The 24741-nt window shown below is 36.8% G+C and overlaps 1 protein-coding gene across 3 annotated transcripts in view; it reads left to right on the plus strand.

Annotated features, from left to right (window-relative positions):
• The window catches only part of SKAP2 (src kinase associated phosphoprotein 2), a 193532-nt gene that overhangs the window by 160405 nt on the left and 8386 nt on the right, over positions 1 to 24741 (plus strand). For all 3 annotated transcript variants that reach the window (XM_037027407.2, XM_017670686.3, XM_073238680.1), the window contains 2 exons: positions 12101 to 12178; positions 17661 to 17773. In XM_037027407.2, coding sequence (XP_036883302.1) covers positions 12101 to 12178; positions 17661 to 17773 — 191 coding nt within the window. The remainder of the gene's footprint in view (positions 1 to 12100; positions 12179 to 17660; positions 17774 to 24741) is intronic.

Below are 24741 nucleotides of genomic sequence, written 5' to 3' on the forward strand. Positions count from 1 at the left end.
TCAATCTTTGGAGGTTAACATAGGCCTAATTCCTGCTTTACTAATTCTATTTTAATTAATATTGTGTTATATTTTGAGAGGTATACCTATATTTTGAAGCTTAAAAGGCTGTGAGTTTTGAATAACATTGTTCTAATTACATTCAGATGATAGAACACAAACCATTTGAAATCTATGTAAAAGAAAACCTCAGAAAATATGATTCTCTAGGTCAGTGGTTCTCCAAGTGTGGTTATGGGACCAGCAGCTTGGGCTGGAAACCTGTTAGAAATGTACATGTCAAATGTACTGAATCAGAAAACATTATGCGTAAGGCCTAGCAATCTGGAGTTTAACAAGCCCTCCAGGTGATTCTGATACCTGCTAAAGCTTGAAAACCATTACCTAAGGGAAACAGCATATCATGGTGATATGCCAAGGATATTGATGACACTCGTAATAGCTGATTCCAAACTGGAAGTCACATATCACAAAGGGAGCATGTGGTGGTAATAGAAAAACACAAGTGGGCCTGTTATTTGATAATTGCCCTATAAATACTAAATATTCAATACTGTGTGCTTGATCCCTTCCGTTCCTTGGGTTTAAGGCTCTTTAGTAGGGGGTTACCTGTTACTTTCAGGCACAGCCATTGAGCACAAAGGACTGAGGGGCCAAGAGTGATTTTTCTCCCCGCCCTCAGCTTCTTATGGCTTAGACACACAGAGCCAGGCATCAGGGTGGTTTTTTAGTATTTAGCAACTAGGAATCAATCTTCAACTAAGAAGAACTAACACTAAGAATATGGAGAGGGAAGAAAAGCAATAAACAGTCATTACCATTGCATCCTTTTCTTTCTTTGGATATAGTTTAAACACGGAAGTAGCATATTAAAAATATGAGTGAGGCCAAAGGATATAAGAAATAAATAGGGAAACTGCTGCTATATCCAGATTTAATTGTGGAAAAAAATTAGACAAAAGTTGTTGTCATCTTAGAATACATCATAGCCAGTGAGGGAAAAACTGGCCATCAGCCAGACATATTTGCCTAGACTTTAGGAAGGCAGATTTAAGAAAATTTGGAGAAAGAATAGGCACAAAGGTATGGTATTAAGGACAAACAAATATTTTAAAACACCATTTAATCTCACATGATCCCAGTGAGGGAAAAAGAGAGAGAAACTGAAATAAATCAGTGTTCTTGTGCTAGAATCTATCCAATGAATGCAACTTTTAAAGGGACATTTATCAACCACTGAAATAGCCCTATAACCAAAGAAAATGAAAATAGCTGAAATTTGTGAACTATGCTAAGTACAAAAGATATGTAATTGCTATGTATTTTTGAAATTTATTAGGGGCAATAATTCAAAGAAAACAATTCAGTCTCTGTTTTATTTGCTCCCTTTCTTCATGGGCACTGAAAAGGGCATCTGGGAGGAGCAACACTTTATCCACTAACAGAATTATTCTTTAACTGAGAAGATTGGTAAGAGGTAACAGAAACCGAGGATGGTTGAAGAGATTCTGATAGAATACCTAGCTAACCAAAATCCATTTAGCTTTCATTCATCAAACATTCATGGAAAGCATTTTTTTGTTCAGCCCCTGTGCGAGGACATGGTGATATAAATGTGCCCTTGGGAAGTTCACACCTGGAGGAAGTGTAGAGTAGTAGACAAATGTTTATAGAACTTATGAGAGGAATGGTGGTGGAGGCCTGTGCCATGGCTGTGCGAGCACCAAGTGGAGAGGCCAGCTGTCTGGAGGGGTTTGGGGAAAGAATCCTAAACTTGGGGACACTTGAGCCATGTCTTAAAAATGAGTTGTCTTCTGGCTCAGATAAGACATACGGAGTCTAGCAATTAAATGGTAAACTCTTCAAAAGGAGTAGAAAGTTAGTGTCTGCAGTTGAGTTCCCTGTAACAGGCTCAGACACAGTTTTATATAGAAGATTTATAGATGAGTGATATTGGGGATTACCTGGCCTTGTACAAAAGTGAGGAAGACAGAATTGGGCAGGAGAAGCTGTCCCACAGTGCAGCTGTGACTGGGGCTTCCACTGAACTTTCAGGGAGCTCTGGCACTGGGATGCCTCTCCAAGTTGTGGCAAATTGAGGGAAAGGGGCCTGTCCTTGTGTCCCTGCATCAACTAATCATTGGCTCCAGGCTTCCTCTGGGAGAGGCATAAACTTGTGTGAGGCAATTCCCTGCTGCTGAGAGCAATTCCTCATGAGGTATGTAATTACAAGCCAGCAGCAATCTGGGTGTTAGCAATTGGGGATGGCTTCATGGGCACTGAAAAGGGCATCTGGGAGGAGCAACACTTTATCCACTAACAGATGGATTCTGCAAACTGTAGACAGTTTAGGGACTTTGAAGTGGACTCCAGAGAAGCTACTAAGATAAGGCATCAAAGAAAGTCTTTTATGCTATGTAGAAGATAAAATAATAATTACTAGAACCCAACATGGGTTCCAGGAAATGGCAGACATATAACTAGACTTTCAGCAATGCATGTGGCCAGAATGTTCATGAGATCTTTCTAGATATAAAGACCATTGGATAACTACTATACAGTTGTGCCCAAAGGGTGCTGGTTAATTGAGTTTGGGCTTAATTCTCAATATTGTCATACCATCATATTTATCAGTGCCTCAGATATAGGTATACAGGCCATGCTGTCAAATAGACCGAAATCACGGATCAAATCTGACAAGATGAAATATAATAGGATATTAGACTTGCACCAAAAATCTAGTTGAACAAGTGTGAGAAAGGAAAATCTTGACTTCACAGCAGGTGGGAAAAACATATAGAGATTTTGGTCAACAGCTCAATATGAGTCAACAGTGTAATGTGATTTAGTCCAGAGACTGTGTGTGATGGGAATATAAAATAATTATCAAACAGTGTTCTGGGTTAGCAGGATATTAATTTTTTCATGTTGTGGATCAGTAATGTTTAGATATTTAACTAAAACTACCCTAAAAAGTACAGGGCAGCTATTCTTGAACTTATTGGTCTCAGTAAGACTTTACAATCTTAAAAATTATTGAGGATCCCAAAAAGCTTTTGTTTTATATGGGTTATGCTTCTCAGTGTTTCTGTATTAGAAGTTAAAACAGAAAAAACTAAAAATGTTTGTTAATGAATTTAGGAATCACAAAGATAAACATATTACATATTTTTAGGAAACACATTTCTAGGCAAAACAACTGTATCTTCCCAAAATATCAGTAACAAGAGTGGCATGGTTTACATTTTTGCAGGTATTTCTTAATAGAAAACCTTTAGGTTCTCAAATCTGCTTCTCCATTCCCTTTTTTGTATATGTGGTTTTAGTTTAACTACACTCAGCATGTGAAGAAAGCCCAGCTGCATACAGATACATAGTAAGAAAGGGAAATATCTTAATAGTCCTAGCAGGAAATATAGATATTCTTCTTTGATACTCTACCAAGATTTGAAAAATGGTAGCTAGCTGAAGGTTAGTTGCGGTGTGGAATCCAAATCCATTTCAGTGAACTTTTCATATTCTGTGACATCACAACTCGGGGTCTCTGGTATTTCAAGTAGATGTTTTACCCATGCATGCTTTTATAACATGATACGTTGGGCAGTTGCAAAATATTGGTTCATTACATTATGCAGAACTTCCAAATATTGACACAATTATGATACAAATAAAAAACTACATTCATTAATGTCACCACCAATTTCATTAGAAAAGTCTTTAAATACTGGGGAGCTGGGAAGCTCACAGTGGCAGATATGCTTCTAAAATTCAAATTTTTTTCTTCAAAGCTCAAATTTTATCATTGGCAATAACTGTTAGTTTTCTTTGAAATAACAAGCTCACTTAGTTCATTTTTGAGGAAATGTCTGCCAAATTCCCAAGTCTGAGAAACCATAGCTTGTCAGTCATACTTTCACATAAAAACGACATTCCTCATGAAAAAGCAGCTTGCACAGCTTGCCATTCAGTCTCTGGTACATCTGGAGGTGCAGCAGCCGTGCTGAATGCATCCGTCTGATTTTGTCACACAGAATATTAAAAGGACATATACTCAAGGTTGACATTAAATGAAAATAATAATTTTTACTGTTTCATCAGGATGTTCTTAGGTGAAACTGGCCTGTTTGTTTGTAATGCTAGCACAAGGCAGTGATGACGGCAGTGACAGTTTGGTGCCACTGCTTTGATTTATGCTGAGGTGTCAGCAGTTTACCCATCATTACCCTGCAGCCCCAAAGCAAATGTTAACACAGTGAAAAAGGCAAATGTCTTAATTTTATTATGAAAATGATTTTGACCTCATAGACCCTCCAACCTCTAAAAGGGTCTTGGAAACCACTGCTCAGAGGGTTATGGAACCAATAAGTCTAATGGGTGATGGTTCCTCTTGAGGGCCTGTGACTTTTCTTTCTTGAATTCTCAAAAATGAGGTTAAGGTGCACTGCACATGAAGAAGACGAATGTTTTTGCATAAGCCAAACAGAGGAAACAGAGCCAAAGCCTGTAACAAATGAGCTTTGCATCTGTGTGTCTGCTTTGTCCCTAAGGTTATGGTAGACAGTTGTAGATCCTTATAAGACAGCTATGCTGCAATGAACTGATCTTAGCATCAACCTATTTATCACTAGGTAGTATTTTTTCACAGAATAAAATTTAAACCAAAAATCTTAAGTGAGATAAATATTTTACTAAACCAAAATCTAAAGTGGGATGAAATATTTTACTTTCTAAAAAGGAATTCAAAAGTGTTTATGATTCACACACTTGTGTAAGAAATTTATGGGGATAATAAAATATGTATACATTTGGGATATTCTTATTAAAAAGGAGAATAAATAAAAACCAGAAACTGAGTAAAGGTGATCTAGAAGGATATATTAATGGTGGTTATGGATAGGTAAGGATGATTAAAAAAATTTTTTTTCCTTCTTTCGCTTACCTCTGTTTTCTGATTTTTAGCAATGAACAGATACTGCTCTGTAGCAAGAATAATAATAGAAAGGTTAATTTAAATTAAAATAACCTTATATGTAGCAAGCTATAATTGTACCAGAAATCCAGAGCCAGATAGAGACTATAACTAAGCAATAATTTAATTTGGACATTCTTAGGTTGAAAGAAAAAAGCTAAGAATTTGAGCTTTATGGGATAGTTAAATGAGAGTATAATAGGCTGGGGCAACAAGGAACCATATTTCACAATTTTCTCATGGCTAAGTATCCTTTAGAAGTAGGATCATTTCCAGACTCCTAGTCACTTCTGACTGACAGGATGTGGCCCTATTAGAACCTTATTTTTTTTTATTTTGGTATCATTAATATACAATTACATGAGCAACATTGTGGTTATTAGACTCCCCCCATCATCAAGTCCCCACCACATACCCCATTATAGTCACTGTCCCATCAGTGTAGTAAGATGCTATAGAGTCACTCTTTGTCTTCTATATGCTATACTGCCTTCCCCGTGCCCCCCCCCCACATTATGTGTGCTAATTGTAATGCCCCTTATTCCCCTTCCCTCTCTTCCCACCCATCCTCCCCAGTCCTTTTCCCTTTGGCAATTGTTAGTCCATTCTTGGGTTCTGTGAGTCCCCTGCTGTTTTGTTCCTTCAGATTTGCTTTGTAGAACCTTATTTTTAACCAAGGTGTTTTCTTTTCCTGCCATAGTTGTCTAATGATGATCAAGTATATGTAAGACTGCCCTGCAATAGGGAAGTACATCTAGGGCAGAAGAAGACTTTCTCAGACATGTCTGTAGTGCATGTTTGCATGGAAGGCAGTGCAGGGAAAGAAGAGCTGGGTGCAGTGCATGACCTTGGCCCACTCATTTAACACCTCCAGTCCAGTTCCCCTTTAATGAAGGAAGGAAGTTGAACTGGATTATATGTAAAGTTTCTTTCCCTCCTGAGATTTTCCCAGTTCTGTCAAATGAGATCCTTGTTTAAATTTGAATTTTTTCCCAGTATCCCAACCATGATGTTAACAATTCAGTGTCTGTGAAAAGTCATTATTTTTGCATTTTCAGATTTTTGTATAAATTACTTTAATATCACAGTACAGATTTTAATCTAATGGCATTTCTTTTTGCTTTTGAAGTACAATGATAACCTTTTCATATTAAACCCTGCAAGAATAGAATGTCAAGGTTGAAAAGCAGATCATATGATTGAAAAACTACTGTTTACTTTGTTGCCTTTTATATCATATTAACCTTCTGGTTACTAAATTAATAAATAGTTGCAAAGCATCTAGCTCCTACACTTGATTTTACATGCTAATTGTTCATTCTTTTCCCTTAGAAATTCGATTATCTCATTGTCCTTTCCAAATCCTGTTCAAAATGCTATGGGATAGGCATTATTCTTTCTGTGTTACAGCGATGACACTGAAAATTAGAAACAATGTCAAGGTTACTTGAGAAACTAGAGCTTTAACTGTAGGTCAAGCTTGCCTAATTTCCAGGAGAGTAAACATGACAATAAATATGCCATTTCAGTCATCTTTATCCTCTGTTCATTTTGAAGTTCATATAATACAAAAAGGTACATGCTTCTATCTTTATAAAAATATGGATTTTATTGCTGTAAAATATATGTCAGTTTATTAAATAGATAGAAAAATCCTTTAGAAGTGTCATATTTTAAACTACCAATAGCCCAGGCATAATAGGCCCTAAAGGAACACACTTTTCCTTATTGTCATCATTCTGAATTCTCTTTACCCATACCTGTTTGGCTGTACTCTTCCACTTTTCTAACCCCTCCACCAGCTTTGTAGCTTGCCCCAGGTCTTGGGCTGGGTGAGGTGGTAGTGGAATTGTGTCAGTCCTTCTTGCATTTCTCCCTCTTTTACATTGTACGGCTTGGCGGCTTTGGTGCCTTTCTGTTCCATCTTCTCCCACCCAGGGGCATCCTGCAACAAATACCCTGAGCCTGAAACCATGGGTGAACATGCATGATAGCCTGTTGCTCTGAAATATAGGTGAACTTCTTTCTGATTTTTGTAGAAAGACTCACCTTTACCATCTACATTTTAAACATATTTTCCCTGCTGAAATTAAGTGAGAAGAGATGGCTTGCCTGGAAATAAATCCATTTTCAATTTTGAATTGCATTAGAAGCTTTTACAAAGTAGTAAATACTATGTGCTGGCTTTAGGGGCACTTGAGTGTGGGGACTTCAGAGGTGGGGAAGGAGAGCTGGAAGAATAGAAGGGAGAAGATACATGTTTCAGACACTCCAACTTAAAATTCTGTTTTTAAATCACCACTAAAAGGATGGCTTAACCTAAGATGTACTTCAGATGCAATGTTGAGGTAGGATAGAACCCACCCACCTACGTGAAAATGCTTTCCAAGTCTACAGACAGCCACTATTCAAATGAAATTTTAGAAAACAACCCATCCATAAACTGAGTATTTCAATGAAAATCAAGGAAGTAGCACTGGGGCTTAGAACTGGGGCTTTAATTGTGCATGCTAAAGTTTAAATCTCAGCGCTTGTTCTAATTGGATGTGTGAACCTAAACAGATTATTCAAGATCTGTAAATTTCATTTTTGCACCCATAGAATGATGACAAAGTGCCATTATTACTTCATAGAATTGTTATGAGGATTTAGTTACATAGTGGATATAAATGCAAATAGCATGAGTAACTAAGCAATAAATATTAACTTTCCTTGAGACAAATGTATAGTCTCATAATCAAATGAAGCCTGGACAGGTAGATATCTAAACCCAAGCTTTATTTCAGAGCATAACTTTTGATTCTGTGTTTTATGTCTTTTAAAATACATTGTAACTCATAAACTGTTCTCTGAAGGATTTTTGGGAGAAAGGTAGTCATCTTTTGACTCAAAGATCTTCCTATGCTGTCCTCTTCACCCTGGAAGATGTGATAAAATCAGTCTTCAGCCCTATGTGAACATCACACAGCCTGTTTTGGTTAGCAGCAAATTCTAGGCAATAATCACTTTCACAGTATATCAGAGATATACACACATGGTGTTTTAGTTATGTTTATTGTTAAACAGCCTTTTTCAAGCAATGTCAGTTCACTTGTTAATTACTTATCACTTTTCTTTTTTGGTAATTTACCCCTTATTAGGGTAATAATCCATCTGTTATGGAACTGGATCAATTTGTAAATTAAATTGATTAACCTAACAAAAAAAAAGGGGGTCTTGACTTTTCTCACAGGAAAGCATTTTCTCAAATGGTAGTCATCCTGAAAAAAGATTTAGGAAGACTCAGTTCTTGGCTATTCTTCCTCTCTTTGTTCAACTCAGAAAGTAGGCTAAATATCTGTTGAAAAGAAGAGTGAGAATAGAGTTCAAGATTTTTATTCTGTAGGGTCTGATTGCTCCTGAAAGCTTCATATGTTTGATGGGCTTAACATTAAAACCTTTCAGTGACTACCAGAAGATTTCTAATACTCACTGATTGGTTTAGTAAATGTATAGCTATGTTTGGATTATCTTCTGCAATTAGTTTACTTTACTGCTATTTTCATCTTGTCTGATAAAAAAAATCTCCTGATGATTCTTCTAACAACATGTGATTGGAATAATAACTTCACATGTTGAAGAGTTTTGTGCTGCAGCTGAGAGGCATGTAAATACAAGCTGCTTATTTGCAAGAAGCTTCCAGATTTGCAATATGATTGCTATGGAAACCACATAATGAAAATCTTATAACCATCTGTGTGGTTTGATGGATTTTACTGCATAGCTGAGCTGTTTTTGTTTACTGTTATTAAAATGTTGAGTGGAATATATTAACCCACAAACATTGACTATTTGAGGTATTAATTAGTATTGTATAATGACATTGTGACTCAACACTGCAATAAAGTATGTTTAATAATAAACATAAATAAAACAACATGTGTGTATATTTCTAATAAATTGTGAAAGTGATTATTGCCTAAAATTTTCATCACTTGTCCTTACATATTTTTTGAGTAGTGTGGTTTTCTGTTAATAAATGAATATAGTAGGGTTTATTTTCATGATTTTTGAATCCATTCGTCCACTCGTATTTATTGAACATCTCCCTTGTACCAGATTCTATTCAAGATTCAGTCTTTTTTCCTAAGATTAAAGCATGTGCACACACACATACACACCAAACTTGATTTTATTATCTTTTATATGGGAACTGTTTGTACTGTTAGCCCAAGATAAAATGAGCCATTTGAATATTGTGAAGAAAAATTGATGTATGAAATGCAGAAGGCTTTGACCTAAAAATATCAGTACTAAGTTGAAATGAAGAAAGGAAGTGTTTTTAATGAGTGTCTCATACTCTGAAATACTATTAAGCATCTCACATGGATTTCAGTTTGGATACTTCACAGTAAGTACTGATACTTAAGTAAATATTTTGGTAATTCAACAATACATTGTACGCATTATAAGCAATTAAATTTTAATGAAAGAATTCATAGTAACGTGCTTCTAAATTCTTTGTTAACTGTGTTCTACTTAATTACTATAATTGCTCTTTATGATATCTTGATATTGACTTTGGATGGTGAGTCCAAATCCCAGAGTCTCTTCTTAAGAGCCAAGAATAGTGCTTCCTTTATTGATGTTGTTATGGCTTTTGACTTGAGGACAAGTGCCTTTAACTACTTTGGAATTTACTTCTTACTGCTGAATTTATGACCAAATGGGAAGAGAGGGAGTGCTTGGGAAAGAGAAAGTGTGAAAAGTAAGGAAAGTGTTCTCCTTCACTTTTTAGAAAATTAAGCACCTGTAAAAAATGAGTAGGTTGGACTAACTCACTGTAAATGTCCCTAATACTTTTAAAATTTGAATGAAAAACATTAGCCTATTTAGGGTAACTAGTCCTTGAGGTTTGCCGTAAGTGAGATGACTGCTGTTGAAGAGAAGAGAGATAGGATTTAGTGTCAGACTCTTCACTAGGTCTTCCATACATTAATTACTATTTGAACCATATTAAATTGCCAGTATTAGGTTCAACTGAATATGTATGACGTACATATATTTCCAGCTGTTCCTTTATTGAAGCTCTCATTATTTTGTTTGAATTCAGTTATAAAACTTCAAAAGAGTTATATTTGTTTTATAAGTACAGCAACTCTTAAGCTTGGTTTAAGTGCTGGTTTTTATTAATCACCACTATAAAATTTGCATGAGACTTACAAATTTACTGCTGTCCTGACTCGTCTACGACACTTCCCAGTTGCCCCTGACATTTCCTCTGGGTTGCCTCACCAGTATATTAAATCTCTCATGTCAGAAAGACAACTGCTTGTGTTCCCCTCAAAGTATCTTATCTCAGCTGTTCTCTTTTTCATAATGATGTTCCCATTTCTCAACTAAGCTCAAAACCTGAGTCATCTTTGATTGCTCTTTTTTCCCCTTAGCCCTCCACATCCAGTCAGCACAAAGTTTATCGATTCTAGTTCCTTTACCTCTCATAGCCACGTCCTCTCCATTTCCTCTGCCCCTTCAGTTCAGGACTTCCTTCCCCTTTAGCTGGACTCCCAGTGGTCTCCCCCATGCCCCTCCTCCAGGCTGTCTGGGACAATGGGATCAGATGACCATTCCCTAAGTATAGTTTTAGCCCCGCCCTTTCTCTGCTCAAACCTTCTGGGGCTCTAGATTGCCCACCAAATGAAAGCCTAGTCCTTAGGATGTTTGTCACCCTTCCACAACTGGCCCAAACTATAGTGGCATCATCTCCCATCCCGTTTTTGCCCTATGAGTGCCATGCTTTAGCCAAAATGATATGACTGTGCCTTTTTCTTTTGGTCGTACTTCTTCCACTGTCTGGAAATTTCCTCCTTCTCATCTCTCCTTATTCAAGTTCTCTCCTCCTCTCAGAGCCCTCATGGGATCCCCCAGTTGAGCAGTTTCTCCCGTGCGTTCCTGAGTGCCATGTGTCTCACCTGGCAGCTTTTATGACCCTTGTCCCATTTTCCTTTAGCTCCAGTCTCTGTCCTCTCTAGGCTGTCAGCTTCCTGAAGGCAGAAGCTCCCTACTCTCCTTGCCTCCTTGGGAGAACCTCTCTCTCTTACAGTGGTTAATACTCAGTGAAGATTTGTTGGTTGGATCATTTAATAGTCAGACTGGCTATGTTTATTTATTTTGTGTATTTTTCTTGAACATTTTAGATTTTTCTTGATTCTTTTTGAACCCAATTTTTCTTTGGCATGCCAATTCGTTCATGTTCCCGCCTTAAATACTTCCAAATATACAGATCCTTAGGTGATTAAAGTGGTAATATAATAAATGTTTCTTTAATGTAAAAGAATTAAATAATCTACTAACCGTTAAAACTCTTCTCATTTAATCTTACCATATTTCTTCCTATAACATGGAGAAGAAATGTGATGGGAGAGTGGAAATAATGTAGGTAAAGCACTGAATATATATAAGATAAAGAACATGGACTTTATAATAACAAACATTGGACATTTCCTTACCTTTTTTGAGCCTCAATTTACTCATCTATAAAATGAAGATTTAAAAATATTCATCTATGAACTATTAACATCTGCCATAGTGTATAATACATAGTAGGTCCTCAGTATAATTTGGGGGGAATTACCCTGAAGGGTGAGGATCCTTCTGTTATCTTCATGGGAAGATCGAGTGAGAAAACATATGAAATATCTGATACTCAATAAATAACTCATAAGTTAACTGTATTTTGTATCCACATTTATATCCAATTATTTTTCTCTTTGCTGTATTGATGTTTTAGGGGCCATGATTTTATCTGTGATAGTCCTGCCACTGTATAATGTGCCCTATCTGTATAGTGCTGGGTGTCATTTTACTGGATTTAAGATTGTTCCAGATGAGATTCCATAGTATTTAAAATGAAATATGTGAAGCATTAGTACATATCTTAAATTTTATCAAGGCAACTGGTAAGGTTGCTATTTGGAAATAGCTGGAGGTTTATTTGTTCAGCCTTTAGATTATTGAAAAAGGAATGCAAATGTTGAGTGGTTTCATTCTTTCTGCAATATTCACGTTATGAACTTTTAGTTTTGCTCTTAAAATGGGGTGCATACTGTATTGTTATCCCTTCAGTGTGCCATGTATGTTCTTTCTTCACAGAAGAGGAAGAGGAGAGTGCTCCAGAGAAAGTAGAGGGACAGAGGAAGATGAGTCAGGACAGTGTTCATCACATTACAGGTAATGGGTTGGGTAGCTTCCTGGAAAGCTTATTTTGGTTTTGTTCACTTTCCCTTTAGTCACTTTCTTACTGCTCTAAAGACATTTACACAGCTCCTGAAGTTGGCTTATTCGATCTGGTATCTTATGGCTGATAAGCTGCTTAGTCCCATTTAGGATGCATGAAAACCACTTGAGAAGGATTTATAAAGTAAGCCAATTTATACAAGGTATTCCTTCCTGAATTACTTTGTAATGACTCAATTAGCTTTCATTTCTGCACAAAGGAGATTTAGTTGCATAAATTAGCTTATCATCATTGAGGAAGTGTCACTGGTAAAGGACAGTTTATAGATACAACATGCAGTTGCTGTCAAACCTATAAGAATGTAATATAGACATCTGTGTATACTTTGTGCTTGAGCAGAACAGACTTCTGCCATTCAGAGACTAACAGGGGACAAGTTGCCCAGGGGACTGGCAATGTAGACATCTCTGAAAAGGTCAACTTGACACAGGCTCTGACAATCGACCCACAGCTCTGTCTTCTTTGATAAAAATCAGATAAAGTTAAGACTGCTAATTGATCTGCAGCCTGTTTAAATGTTGGCCATGCGTATCTTCATTGCATATGATTAACGCAGAAAGCAAATGAATTGGGTAAGAAATGCCCATCCAGTGACAGCAGCTCAAAAATTGGAGAAGGACACTTGTGGCCTAGAAGGCTAGGAAGGATATTCTCCTTATCCATTTCCACTTGGCACATGGCCCCAAGTACTAATTATGACTAAGACTGGAAAAATAACTACACATGCTATGTACAAAATCACATGATATGAGCAAGTTTTCTTGCTAGTTGTTATTTCCAAATAGCAGGAGATAAACCATATCTGTAGTGCAAGCATGAGGTTAGTTTTGATAAACAAGCAATTATTTTACATGGAAAGAAGAGAAGGACCGCCTTCTTATCAGGACTTTACACCTCTTCATAGCCACATGTCAGCTGGGGCAAGGTCTGCCATATCATCCCATGTCCTGCAAAGAGCTATAAATGGGGTCACGTCCCCCTCTGATATGTGTGTACATCACTCTTTCAAGCTGTCAGAGCCAGGGTGGACAAGAAGTGTGTGTTCAGGAAGGAGCTTTCCAGAGTCCTTCCTACTGTGACATGTGGAAAGGAAACAGGCCTGATTTCCGGACCTGGACAGGAAGGCAGGAGCAGGTTGCTAAAAAGGTTTTGGTTTGCTTTTTTTTCAGAAAGGAAGTGAGGACAAAATCATTAGGTGTTAGCACTCCAGTCCCTGTATGGATGGAGTAAATACAGCTGTAAAACACTAAGGCTGAGGGAAACCTGAGGACCACGTTCAATAGTAATTTAAATATACATATTTTATTATGTATCATAAAGCTCTGCCAAACGCATATAGTTTTTCTTTTTAAAATTTCAGTGCAAGTATAGAGGGTAGACATGCAGATATTCCTGCTGCCAATATAAGTGTATTAGCTTAAAGCAACTATTTTTCAAAAACCCTTTTGAAGTAACTATCTGCCAAATTTTTGCCTTAAGGGAAGGAAAAAAAATCAGTTTTTTCCTCAAAGGAATGCAACAAGTAGATTGAGCTTTTCATGCAATAGCTATAAAGCACTGCAATAATTCTTATCTTCAGTGACATGAAATTCTTTTCAAGCAACAGTTTTAATGCTTTTGCATAGTAGTGACCTTTGCTCTCCCTAGGCTGTCAAAGATGTAACACTAGAAGTTTGTTTGCTGTGCAGGGCAGTGAGTTGACAGGGGTATTACTATCTTGCTGAGCATCACATGATGTGAACTTCTAACCTTACTCAAGAATGTTACATATTTTTCACATTGACTGATTTTACTAAGAAAAAAAATTGAGACTACTCTGATGTAAAATATGTAAGCAAAAACAAAATTAATCTTGTGTTTCTTACAGGTTCTTTCATGTTCAAGCTTATGTATTTTATATATTTATTATATATAGAATAAAGATTCCATTTTATTTTTTTAACATTGTAAAATATGCTTACCTTACCAAAATAGTTTTTCAACCTCTAACACTATTCAAGGAGAGATTCTCCATTATCTTATTATTGTATGTTTCATACATTGTCATCGTATTCTTAAAATCTTTTCATTATTGGAAAAGTTTAGCCAATATTTGGTTCATACTTTTATAGCAAATCTTTATTATTGCCCAATGATCAGTTTTTTATATGTTTTCAAAAACAGGAACAAGTACATTGTCTAAATCCTTCACAGCCTGGCTAATTTAGATACTTTTTTTTTTTACCTTCTTTTTTAAGCATTCAAGCCTCTCAGGGCAAGAAACATAATGAGGTGATTTTTTTTTGGGGGGGGGGTAATTTTGAAAACATAGATCATGATGTGAATATAATAGGGGAATTAATCCATGCAGTAAAGACAACCAAACAGACTTCACTGCATTCAGAATGTACGTTTATCCAGGGTCTGTGACATTGTGCCTCATCCCATTTTTTTTTGTTGTGTTGTTGTTTCTTAAAAATATATCTTACATGGATTATTTTTCACTGTATAGATAAACAGTGCTAATTATTATGAACCCACTGTGCTTCTGAGGGTATATCTATGAGAAATTTTTCTTAATATGTTTTGCCACACCTAAAATTTTATAAAGTAAACCAGAAGACCTTGCTGCTTTCTGAGGAACAAGTTAGTTCCCAATTTTTATGTCTAGCATTCATACACAGAATTTTAACATGACTTTCCTGAGGAGACTAAGGCGAATAAACATGTAGTGCCGGGCTTTCTCCCTATGTGATTCTTCTGCTTTATAACTAGTATTGCACACTGAAATAGAATAGTAAATTGTATGTACATGTAGCCATGTGACATGAACAACTTAGTATTCTTGAGCAGAGCTCACTTATGGGACACAGAAATGAGGTTAGTCTTTGGGTAACATCATCATCAAGATCATAGAAAGCACAGTAGAAAATGCATCTTTTTCCTAGTATTGCCAGATCGCTAGCTCTGTTGCCTCTTTACAGCAGTGAGATTTAATGAAATGCTCACGATGCACATCTAGGGAGAGATGCATCTCGCGCCCAGCGGGGGTCTTCTTCCCCTCCTGTGCTCCTGTAACTCCCATTAGTGTTAATGGGAGTTTCACCAAGCGCATCGAGGGGAAGAGACCCCAAAGTGAAAAGGATTATGTGTTAGAAATCACTATGTACTTTCCTTTTCCTTCCTTCTTTCCCCTACCTCTTGAAAGTCTATTGAATGAAAACTATCGTGAGGTGATCAGAGAAAGAAAGGGCAGGCAGCAAGCTGGACAGCTAGGAGCCCACTGGGATGCTGTAGCTAAGCTTAACTTCTACTCTAGATTTTAGCCCAAGTTTTGTTCCTTTAAACTTTTTGGATCAAGTGTAAGGCCGAGCAGCATGGGGACCACACGGGAACCTCGACTGGGGAAACCAGCTGTCGAGCTCCTTTCACCTCCTGGCCAGCGATGGTGGGGGAGGGTTTGCCTGTGAAATGACGTCACCCTCTCTTTGCTCTAATTCCTTGACTTTTAAACTGACACTGACGGACTGCATGGGGCACAACATTTGACCCAGTTAACAGTTGATTTAATCTGACTAGAATGTTTCAACTTCTAAATCTCTATTTGTCTAAATAAGTGGTTTTTAAAGGAAATCAGTCACTTTATTATTAAGTAATTTTTTCTAAAAAAAAAAAAATTGACGTTTGAAATGATCTGTCCAGCCGGAGTGCCCTCTAGTGTCCATTTATAGAATTTACCTCATACGTGCCTTGGGGTGAAGTGGAATGAAGGGCGGCCACAAGCATTGTTAGTTCTTGTTTGGATTTACAGGCTTGTACACATCCCTGCTGGCATTGGTGACAAGTACTCAAATGCTGGAGTGGAGACGTCAGTAGGTGTCTGTCTCTCTCTGTCCCCCTCCCTCCTTCCTTTCTTTCCTTTTCCCATTTTCTCTCCATTCTTCTCTCTCTTTTTCTATTTTTAGAAAATAGGAGAAAAAAATTAATGGGAGGATTTTGCTGGCTTGTGTATTCTCGTCCTTTATTTTCTTCAAGTATAATTGAAAAATATCATCTTCTGAAATATTCAGACTCTGTATTAGTCAGATTTTGTTTTTGGCTTTAAAAAATGTTTCATATATTAAAGAGCATTTTAAAAATTTCTAACTTAACACTGTGTGTAAATCACAAACTATGTGTAGTAAGATGCACACCCTAATGACATGCTAATGTGACTAGTTGTGTTGGAATTACCAAGGAGCCTGCTGTTTGAGAGCCATATAACAAAACTAAGATGACAGCCCTGGTCCAGTGTGTGGCTCCACAGTTATCCCCTCAGAATTTAAAGATGACATTCTAGTGATGGAAGTTGTCAGCACGTCCATGTTCTGCCTGGTTAGTGAACACACACGGACATCATACTGATACTCGTTGCGTACTTTTTGTGTTAACTCATCAAAACTCAATTATCATGAAATTAAAAACAGCAAACAGTTCTCAGCATAACAAAAGGATCCAGTGTGTTTAACTCTGTGCTGTGTTTCAAGAGACCCCCATTGTATAAGTGACAAAGCATTTATTACCCGGTTTATTGTGGTATTACAGAGCGGAGAGCGCTAAATAATCAATCAGTTAATGGTCTGTATGGCAGTTTGAGCACATCACATCCATTGTGCTTATGCTGTTAGAAGGATGAGCTGATAACTCCACTGTATGTTGCATGTTTATTCAGAGCCTCATGTCTGAAACTAGGGCTGACAGAAATCTTGAGAAGTGTAGCTTCAGCATTGGCAATTTGAAAGTTGCTAAAATATTTTAGAAATAACTTTGAGAGGCTTAGAGTACCAAAGTCCTCAAAGATAACAGCTGGAATTACCCTTTATATTATTTCTACTTTATCTTCTTCCTTTAACCAGCTTTAGGTTTTAAATAAAAAAATAAAATGTGTTTCCTAGTTCAGGTTATATTTGTACCTTGGCTCTTTTATTATTATTATTATTGTTATTTTTATGAAGTGTCCCGATTCTGTAAGGTGGTTATTTTACAGTATGTTTATCACATCTCACGGATATTGCTCATTATGCAATGTGGCTGAATCTTCTCCAAAAATTGTTGCAAGTGGGCTTTGGTTCATTATAAAAAAATAAGTGGGAAAGAACTTTTATGTGCTACTTGATAAGAACACATTGCAATTACAGGTTTTTGATGAAAACATGAAAAGAAGGGAAAGAAAACAAACATTCAAAATCAGATCTTTTAGAAAATGGTCCTTAATTATATATGTAAGAAGTAGGATTCTTGTGTGGGTGTAATGAAGTGTTCTTCGAATCAGAACAGAATTTTTTTTTCAGATTATTTTGGGAGCTTGGGGAGGTCCTTCATATCTATTGGTTTATTTTTAAATGAGGGCCCATTGCATTAAAGGTCTGACTCACGTTTTCTCTTTCTTCTTCCTAGGAGATAAAAGCACTGATTATGCTAATTTTTACCAGGGTTTGTGGGACTGCACAGGAGCTCTTTCTGATGAGCTGTCATTTAAACGTGGTGATGTGATTTACATTCTTAGCAAGGTAAAAAGACATCCTCAAATGAAAACTGTAAAGGATGGATGCAATGCTAGATTTTTGTGCATTTGGACTTACAACACTGGGGAAAAGTGCCAGTTGGAATTCTTTAAGGTCCTTGTTAACAATTGCGGGTTCACAATAATTAATTATTTTGTCAAGTGAAATATAATCGAATTTTAAACACAATCAGATAACAGGATTCAACTTGACAGTGTGTTTACCTTTGGCTAACATCCACACACTGCCTTCTCTTGAAACAATATACTTCTGTGAAAGTTAACATTGTAAGGTATTAGGTTATTTATTATGTTTTTCTTTCCTTTTCCTTTTTATTCTTCTGTGTGCTTATTCTGATTTTGTCTGCTATTCACTACTGGAAATACTGTGTTTATAGAACAAGTTTTTCATCTTTATATAAATACATTCATGTTCCGACAATTTAAAAGCAATGCTTTTTCTATTCAGACAGGTTTAGGTAATTTTTTTTAAGCTTAACATAACTGTATTTGTAAACAATAGCAGCATATGTTGCTATGAATTCATCTTTATATATAAAAAAAACCATTGTCACCCCCTCTGAAGATACTGGATTATTCCAAATCTTTCTGTCCTTAGATCTGAACGTCAAGTTTCTTACTGTGATTACACTTTTCATGACATATGTGAGCTCCCTTAATTTTCATATTTCCACTTTCCCTACTGTAAAATAGAGATTTAAAAACCTCCTTCAGTCTACTGATGAGGTTTTTTTAGAAACAAATGTTGTATGGAAGCTATCCATAAGTGAGGAAATGTTATATAAAGCATAAGTCCAGGAGTTTAATATGGTTTCTTGATTAGAGAAATATTTTGGACTTTTCAGAAAGATAGTATGGCTTGTGAGATACAGAAGAGAATTTGGAAATAAGGCCTCTTACTGAATTTTAACACTAGATGGCTGGTGTATAAAATCATAACACAGAGAATCCTAGGACATCTGAGTGAGGAATCTTTGTGATGATCATCTGTCTATTCTTGGTTTTCCAGGTAAGGGGCTTGGGTCAAGAAGGGGCCAGAGCCAGTACTTAACTGGGCATCTGGACTCCCCAGACAAGGACTCCCAGTCTCTTTTTCTCTCGTGCTTGTATTCTCCTTCCTTCCTTCCTTGTGTTTAATTTGAAACTGTCATTAAGTACCTACAATGTGGTAGGCACCTTCGAGGCATCAAGAATCCAAAAGGAATACTATATAAACACTTGTAGATTATTGGGGAAAATATTTAGTAAGTAAATACGGCCAGCTGTAATAATTGTTAGTTGAGGTGCTCAAAGCTGACAGTTGTCAATTATTTCCCCCAGTCCTCTGCTCATTAGCATGTTTTTGTTTTTATTTTTTAAGAAAGATGCTTTCGGGTCTTGGAAGCTATATTACTGCTTCTTCATTAAGCCTATTATTGAGCATTTAATTGTCCTCAAGACAATAGCTTTTTGAGTGAAGTACTTAATATAGAATCCAACTCAGACAAGTTTAGTTCATGTCCAAGAAACTTTCTTGGAATTATCCCTCAAGTTACCTTATAGTTTCTTTCACCAATTTAGCTGAAATTGTGTACAAGTGGCATATAGCTATTGTACTCCTTTGTAAAATATGAACGTGTAGGTCTGTTCTTAAAACCTGTTTTATGAATCAAGGGGTCTGTTGCTGCAAACCTGAGTACCAACCTCCAGGACAGACTGCGAAACAAGCAGTGTTCTCACAGGCACATCTCCTTTCTACCATTGCCTCAGAAAATAATTTTCTGTTTATATAAAATTAAAAATACAATCATAGGTATGTACCATACTTCCAGGATTCTGGGGGAGGTAATTCCTGTTCTCACAACCATTTTGTAGAGCCTGTAATTTTACATATATGAAGCCTGATCATAGAGTTACAGTTAGTGGTGGGCAGCTTAGAGAATATGCTGCCATCTAAAATTTCTAAATGCTCTAAGTGGAGTACAGGCTGATCTAAAATCCTTCTTCTGTCAGCCTTTCACAAGGCTTCAAGTTCTGTCATCAGCATCATTCGTGAGCAGCCTTCTAACTATGGGTATGTTGTCTGGAGCTTATCCTGGCTTTTGAAAGAAGGGATGAGACATGGTTAGCCAGCATATTAGCCCAATCAGCTGGATGATTAAATACCCATAGTCCTAGTATAATCAACCAGATGAATCTTGGTGAGTACAAAAGGAAGGGACACTTAGAGCTCTGAAAAGTATCTGGATGAATTCTGGGCCATTGGTGGCTGTCCTGGCTGTTGGTTGTCAGGTCGCTTTAGGGCTCACTGTATGTTTGTGAAGACTCTTACTTCCCCACTTTGCTCTGGGCAAGTTCAGATAGGAATCTCTGGAGGCTCCTTAATAATCTTCACCAATAAATTTAATATCATAAATTTATTTAATATGTGAATGCTTAGAGCAATTTGAATGCTTGGTATTATTATAAATTCAGAACTCAAGTCCTTAGAAGAGAACAAAAAATTATTCAATAATTGCTTATTTCTAGGGCAATTATTCTAGAGCAAGGTAGAGCTGATGTTATGTATTGATAGACTTTTTTTAAGGGCAATTAGTATAGAAATCAATAACTTTGTTATATGCCTAGAACTTTGTTTAATTTTTCTCAGAGTTACATTTAGATTTCATGGTGATGAAATGAAATTTTACCATTTTATTTTTTACACCATCTAGTGGCTCAGAATGAGTGGTGCAGGTATTTGCCACTAATGTGCACAATTAAAATGATGTCATAAATTCAACTTTAAAGCTAGCTATGGGTTATTACTTTCCTATCTCATGTCAATAAAGTATTAACATTAATCATAAAAAATGTTTTTCATCATTCTGAATTAAATATAAAACTTGTATACATAAGGAAGAATACATTTAAGGAGTCTAACACAATATTTGTAGAGATGTAGAAATGTCTTTGTAAAGAAATTAATGCCACAACTTTTCTAATAAATAACAACATTAAAAGATTTTAAAGAAAAACAGCCTACTTTTCATAATTAACTCATCTATGATTTGCAATATTTAACTATCACTGTTTGATTTAACTTACCTTCTAGAAGGTTTTCAGTTCTGAAAATTCTCTAAGAAAAAGGCAACACTGATAGTTTAAGGAAAGATGCTTTCTTTCAGTATAACATTCTCTGAATAGTAACATTAGACAGATCAAGAAATAAAATGGCATACATTATAATAAATAGTGTTTAATTTTGTAAATGTAATAACAGGAAAAGATTTAACGGGTTGGACTGTCTTCATTAAAATTCACTGTAGAAGTACGGTTTGATTTTAAAATTCCGTCTTTTTCTGTTTTTGCAAGGAAGCCTCGATGGGGTGTCAGCTGTGCTCAGTCAGTGGGGGTGATTTGTTTATTTCAGGCCTCTTTTGAGAGCTGTACAAATGTTAGCCTTTTAAAAAAATTTTACTGAAAATCAAATGTATCAATAAAGAAGGAATAGTAGGCAGATACCCTGCCCTTCCCCCCTTTTCTTTTTAACATCTTTCCAATTAGCAGCTGTCATGTGACCTGTGCTTGAGCTAGCCCCTCCTTCAAAATGTCCGGCATTTTCTTAGTTTTCACCTTTGAATCTTACTAATAATAAATCTAAATACTGCGTGCCTGAAAAGGAGAACCAGCAATTTTCTGCTTACAGTTCTTTTCATAGAGGGTTGCTGTTGTGTTTATGTGTTAAAATAAAACACATTATATACTTCAATAGGTCAGTGGAGATTTATAGAAATCTTTTTCACTCTTCTAAAAAAAATAGAGCATATTTACAGGGATGGGTGAAAGTGAAATTTGTAATTTTAATGAAAACTGCATTGTTAGTGAATTATTTCACTGAAACACAAGACCTGTTCAGGCTCATTTGATGGGGGGAAAATAATATTTGAGGTAGAAGAAAAATTTTTTTAAGGAATCAGGTTGTTTGAAATCATGCTAGATTCTTGTACTAGTCTGCATTTCAGTTTTATTACCACCTTAAACATGCACATAATATTGTAGTTAGTATTTTCCTAGAACTATGTTTGTGAAATTTCATAATTTTAATAGCAGGATCCAGGTCATATAGCTATAGGCATGTTCCATAGCTCTGCATACCTCTTTGCTTATGTTACTCGCAGTTCTGGATTTACATCTTCTATTAGTTTATCTTTCAATCTGTACTCATCAGAAAATTGCTGACCGCATTCCTACCCTTACTCTTGAAGCAATAAATTATTTTAGAGACTTAATGACAGAAGAGATATGCTTCAACAGGAAAGAGGCATGCTTCTGTGTCTGGTATTAACAGAAAAATAGGAGAGTAAAGAAGCCTGGAATATTTTGCCTAGAACACATGTGACTTGAGCTTTGCAGTTATTTGAGAAATTTTTTATTAAGTCAAAAACAGGAAATGTAGGTTGCCAGTGTTCACTAATCTACAATAAGGGCATAAATAAATAAAAGGGTATTTCATTGTTTTGTGTGTATTGGTTGGAGTTTCAAGCATTGCCTCCCATCATATCTGTTTGTGACTTTTTCCAGTGATTGGTGAGTTATGACTGTCACTGAGCATTTGCTTCTCATGAAAATGCAAAGATTCAGTTACTCGGGGCCTTTTTGGCTCCAAACCTACTAGAAAAATAGAATAAAGTGGAAGTCTTGCTGAGCTCTTCTGACAGAGTTACTTTTTAGCTCTCTTAGTTTTTCCATCTGGGACAATCTGACCCAGCACACCACAAATAGCATAACCAACTGCTGGAGAGTAACTAGGGCATTTCAATATAGGACACAGTCTGTTGACACTAAGTTACTTTCTAAAATGTTATCATGTCTTACAACCTTTGGGGAAGGAGGACGAGTATTTAGACTTAGACTTGAGACTGTGTTCATTTGGGTCAGATGCCATTTTGTTTCTGTGCTGTCAACATAGGGATGTTGTGGACTGGGACACAGTGAAGCAGGAACAGGCAGTCCTGCTAGTTAGCACCCAGCACTCCCTAGTAGTGATAAGCTGTCTGTGGACACAGCACCACAGCAGAAGATCTGGTTCCACTCATGGGACTCCTCTTGTTATCTGTGTGCAAACAACATGCTTGAGTACTTCCCTATTTTCTCTTACATAAAATGGAGGGAGCATTCCAGGAAAATGTTGACAGATAAAAGGGAGGTTGAGGCTGGCAGACTCAACCCCCTGCATTGGCTTGAGAGGTAGCAGATAAGCCAGAGGCAGTGTCAGGATGCAAGGTGAGTGGGGGTGGCCATGGAGGGGCTGCTATAGGCTGCAGGGCCTAAATCGTTTAATTCTGCATGGAATAAGCAAGGGGTTACCAGGAGCAAAACAAAATAACTTTAAAGAAAAGCACCATTTTGGTCATTTTTTTAGAATTCCTAAAGTGAAAAATCCATGGTTTCTTATGCCCTTGTGCCCCCCCGAAATCAGAACCCCGCTCAATGTATAGATAGCACACCTCCAGTCCTCTGAGATGCCTTCCTCCTCATCCCTTTAAAGTTCAGATCTCCTTTGGAAGAGCAGGGTAGAGAGCTCTCACAGTACTCAGATTGCCTTGCAGTGCACTTGCGAACACTGGTTTTTGTTGCCCTGGTATTCCACTGCACCGAGTAGTGGGAATGGAAAGGGAGGGGATGAAAAGTTGTTGCATACCTATGATATCCTGTTCTTGGCACCCAGCATGCTTCCACTTATGTGCTCCTTAAGATAACCCATGAAGTGGTGGTGTTAGGATTTTGCAGATGAGGAAACTGATGCTCAGGAAGGTTCTTTTGTAAATTGCTTGAGGATACCAGCTAGTAAGTACCTCTCCTGGAGTCAGTGCAGATTTGCCCTAGTGCCCTTTCTCTGTCTACTTTGCTACATCTAAGTGGACCAGTACTAGGATCATCTATTGCTCTCTCTCAGCCCTGACCTCCTTGAGGAAGACACTGCCTGAAGTATTTTCGCCTCCCTAATACCTAACATTTTGGCAAATAGAGTTATGGGCACCTTAGTGCCAGCCCGTCACTTCCTAGGTGGGAAATCTCAAGGCTCAACGTAACTGGGAAAAGTAAATAAAAGGCTAAGGAAGAGAGGAAGACCTCCATGGAGACCTTCAAAGGTAAGTGGGTGTTTGCACTTGAGCTTCCAGCTCTACCCTGAGCTTCTTGGCAACCAAACCGAAAAAGAGAGAGAAAAGGAGCGAATCAGTCCTTCTAATCATAAAAAAGGGATCTTGGTTTTTCTCAGCACAGGTGACTTAAAAAAATTCCCACATGAATTTCTGGAATTACTGATTACCTGACCTCAACTTTATATAAGTATATAGTGGCAGATAATAAACTCAAAAAAATTTTTATAGTAAATATAACAACATATTTCATAAAGGCAATTTTGTAAGGGTCCAGATGTATAGTAATTCCACTATTGATTCATGTTAAGTATGTAACTGTATTATTGTACAGTCTTAAAGAGTAATATAAATATAACCCCCCCAAAATCATCCCTAAAAAACTTGGGGATTGTCCAAGGTCACATGCCTAGTTAGTAATAGAGCTGGGATGGGACTGGATCTTCTGGGAAAATTATCACAAAAATAATAAATAGGAGCTGAAATCCCAGTAAAATTTCCCTTATACCTGCTACACTGTTTCTACCTTTGTAGGGTTCTGTCCTAACCGGTTCAACACTTAGTAAATTAACTGAACTCATTTCTTTGAAGAACTGAATTATTTGGTCCTAGTTCTGCAGGAGATAGATAACTTCCTTTCCATAGGTGGAATTTAAGTCTGTGGACAAGGTACCTTATATCATGCATTGAAAAACATGCTTGGCAACAACCAGCCACAACCAGGAGCAACACACTTCAGATCACAAAGCCAAACATACTCAAGAACAACTACTTGTTTAGTTATTATTAAAATTCTTCCACTGTGTCTGATATATACAAAGGAAAAGATGTT

The sequence above is a fragment of the Manis javanica genome, chromosome 6 (assembly GCF_040802235.1).
Source record: "Manis javanica isolate MJ-LG chromosome 6, MJ_LKY, whole genome shotgun sequence".
Lineage (NCBI taxonomy): Eukaryota > Metazoa > Chordata > Mammalia > Pholidota > Manidae > Manis > Manis javanica.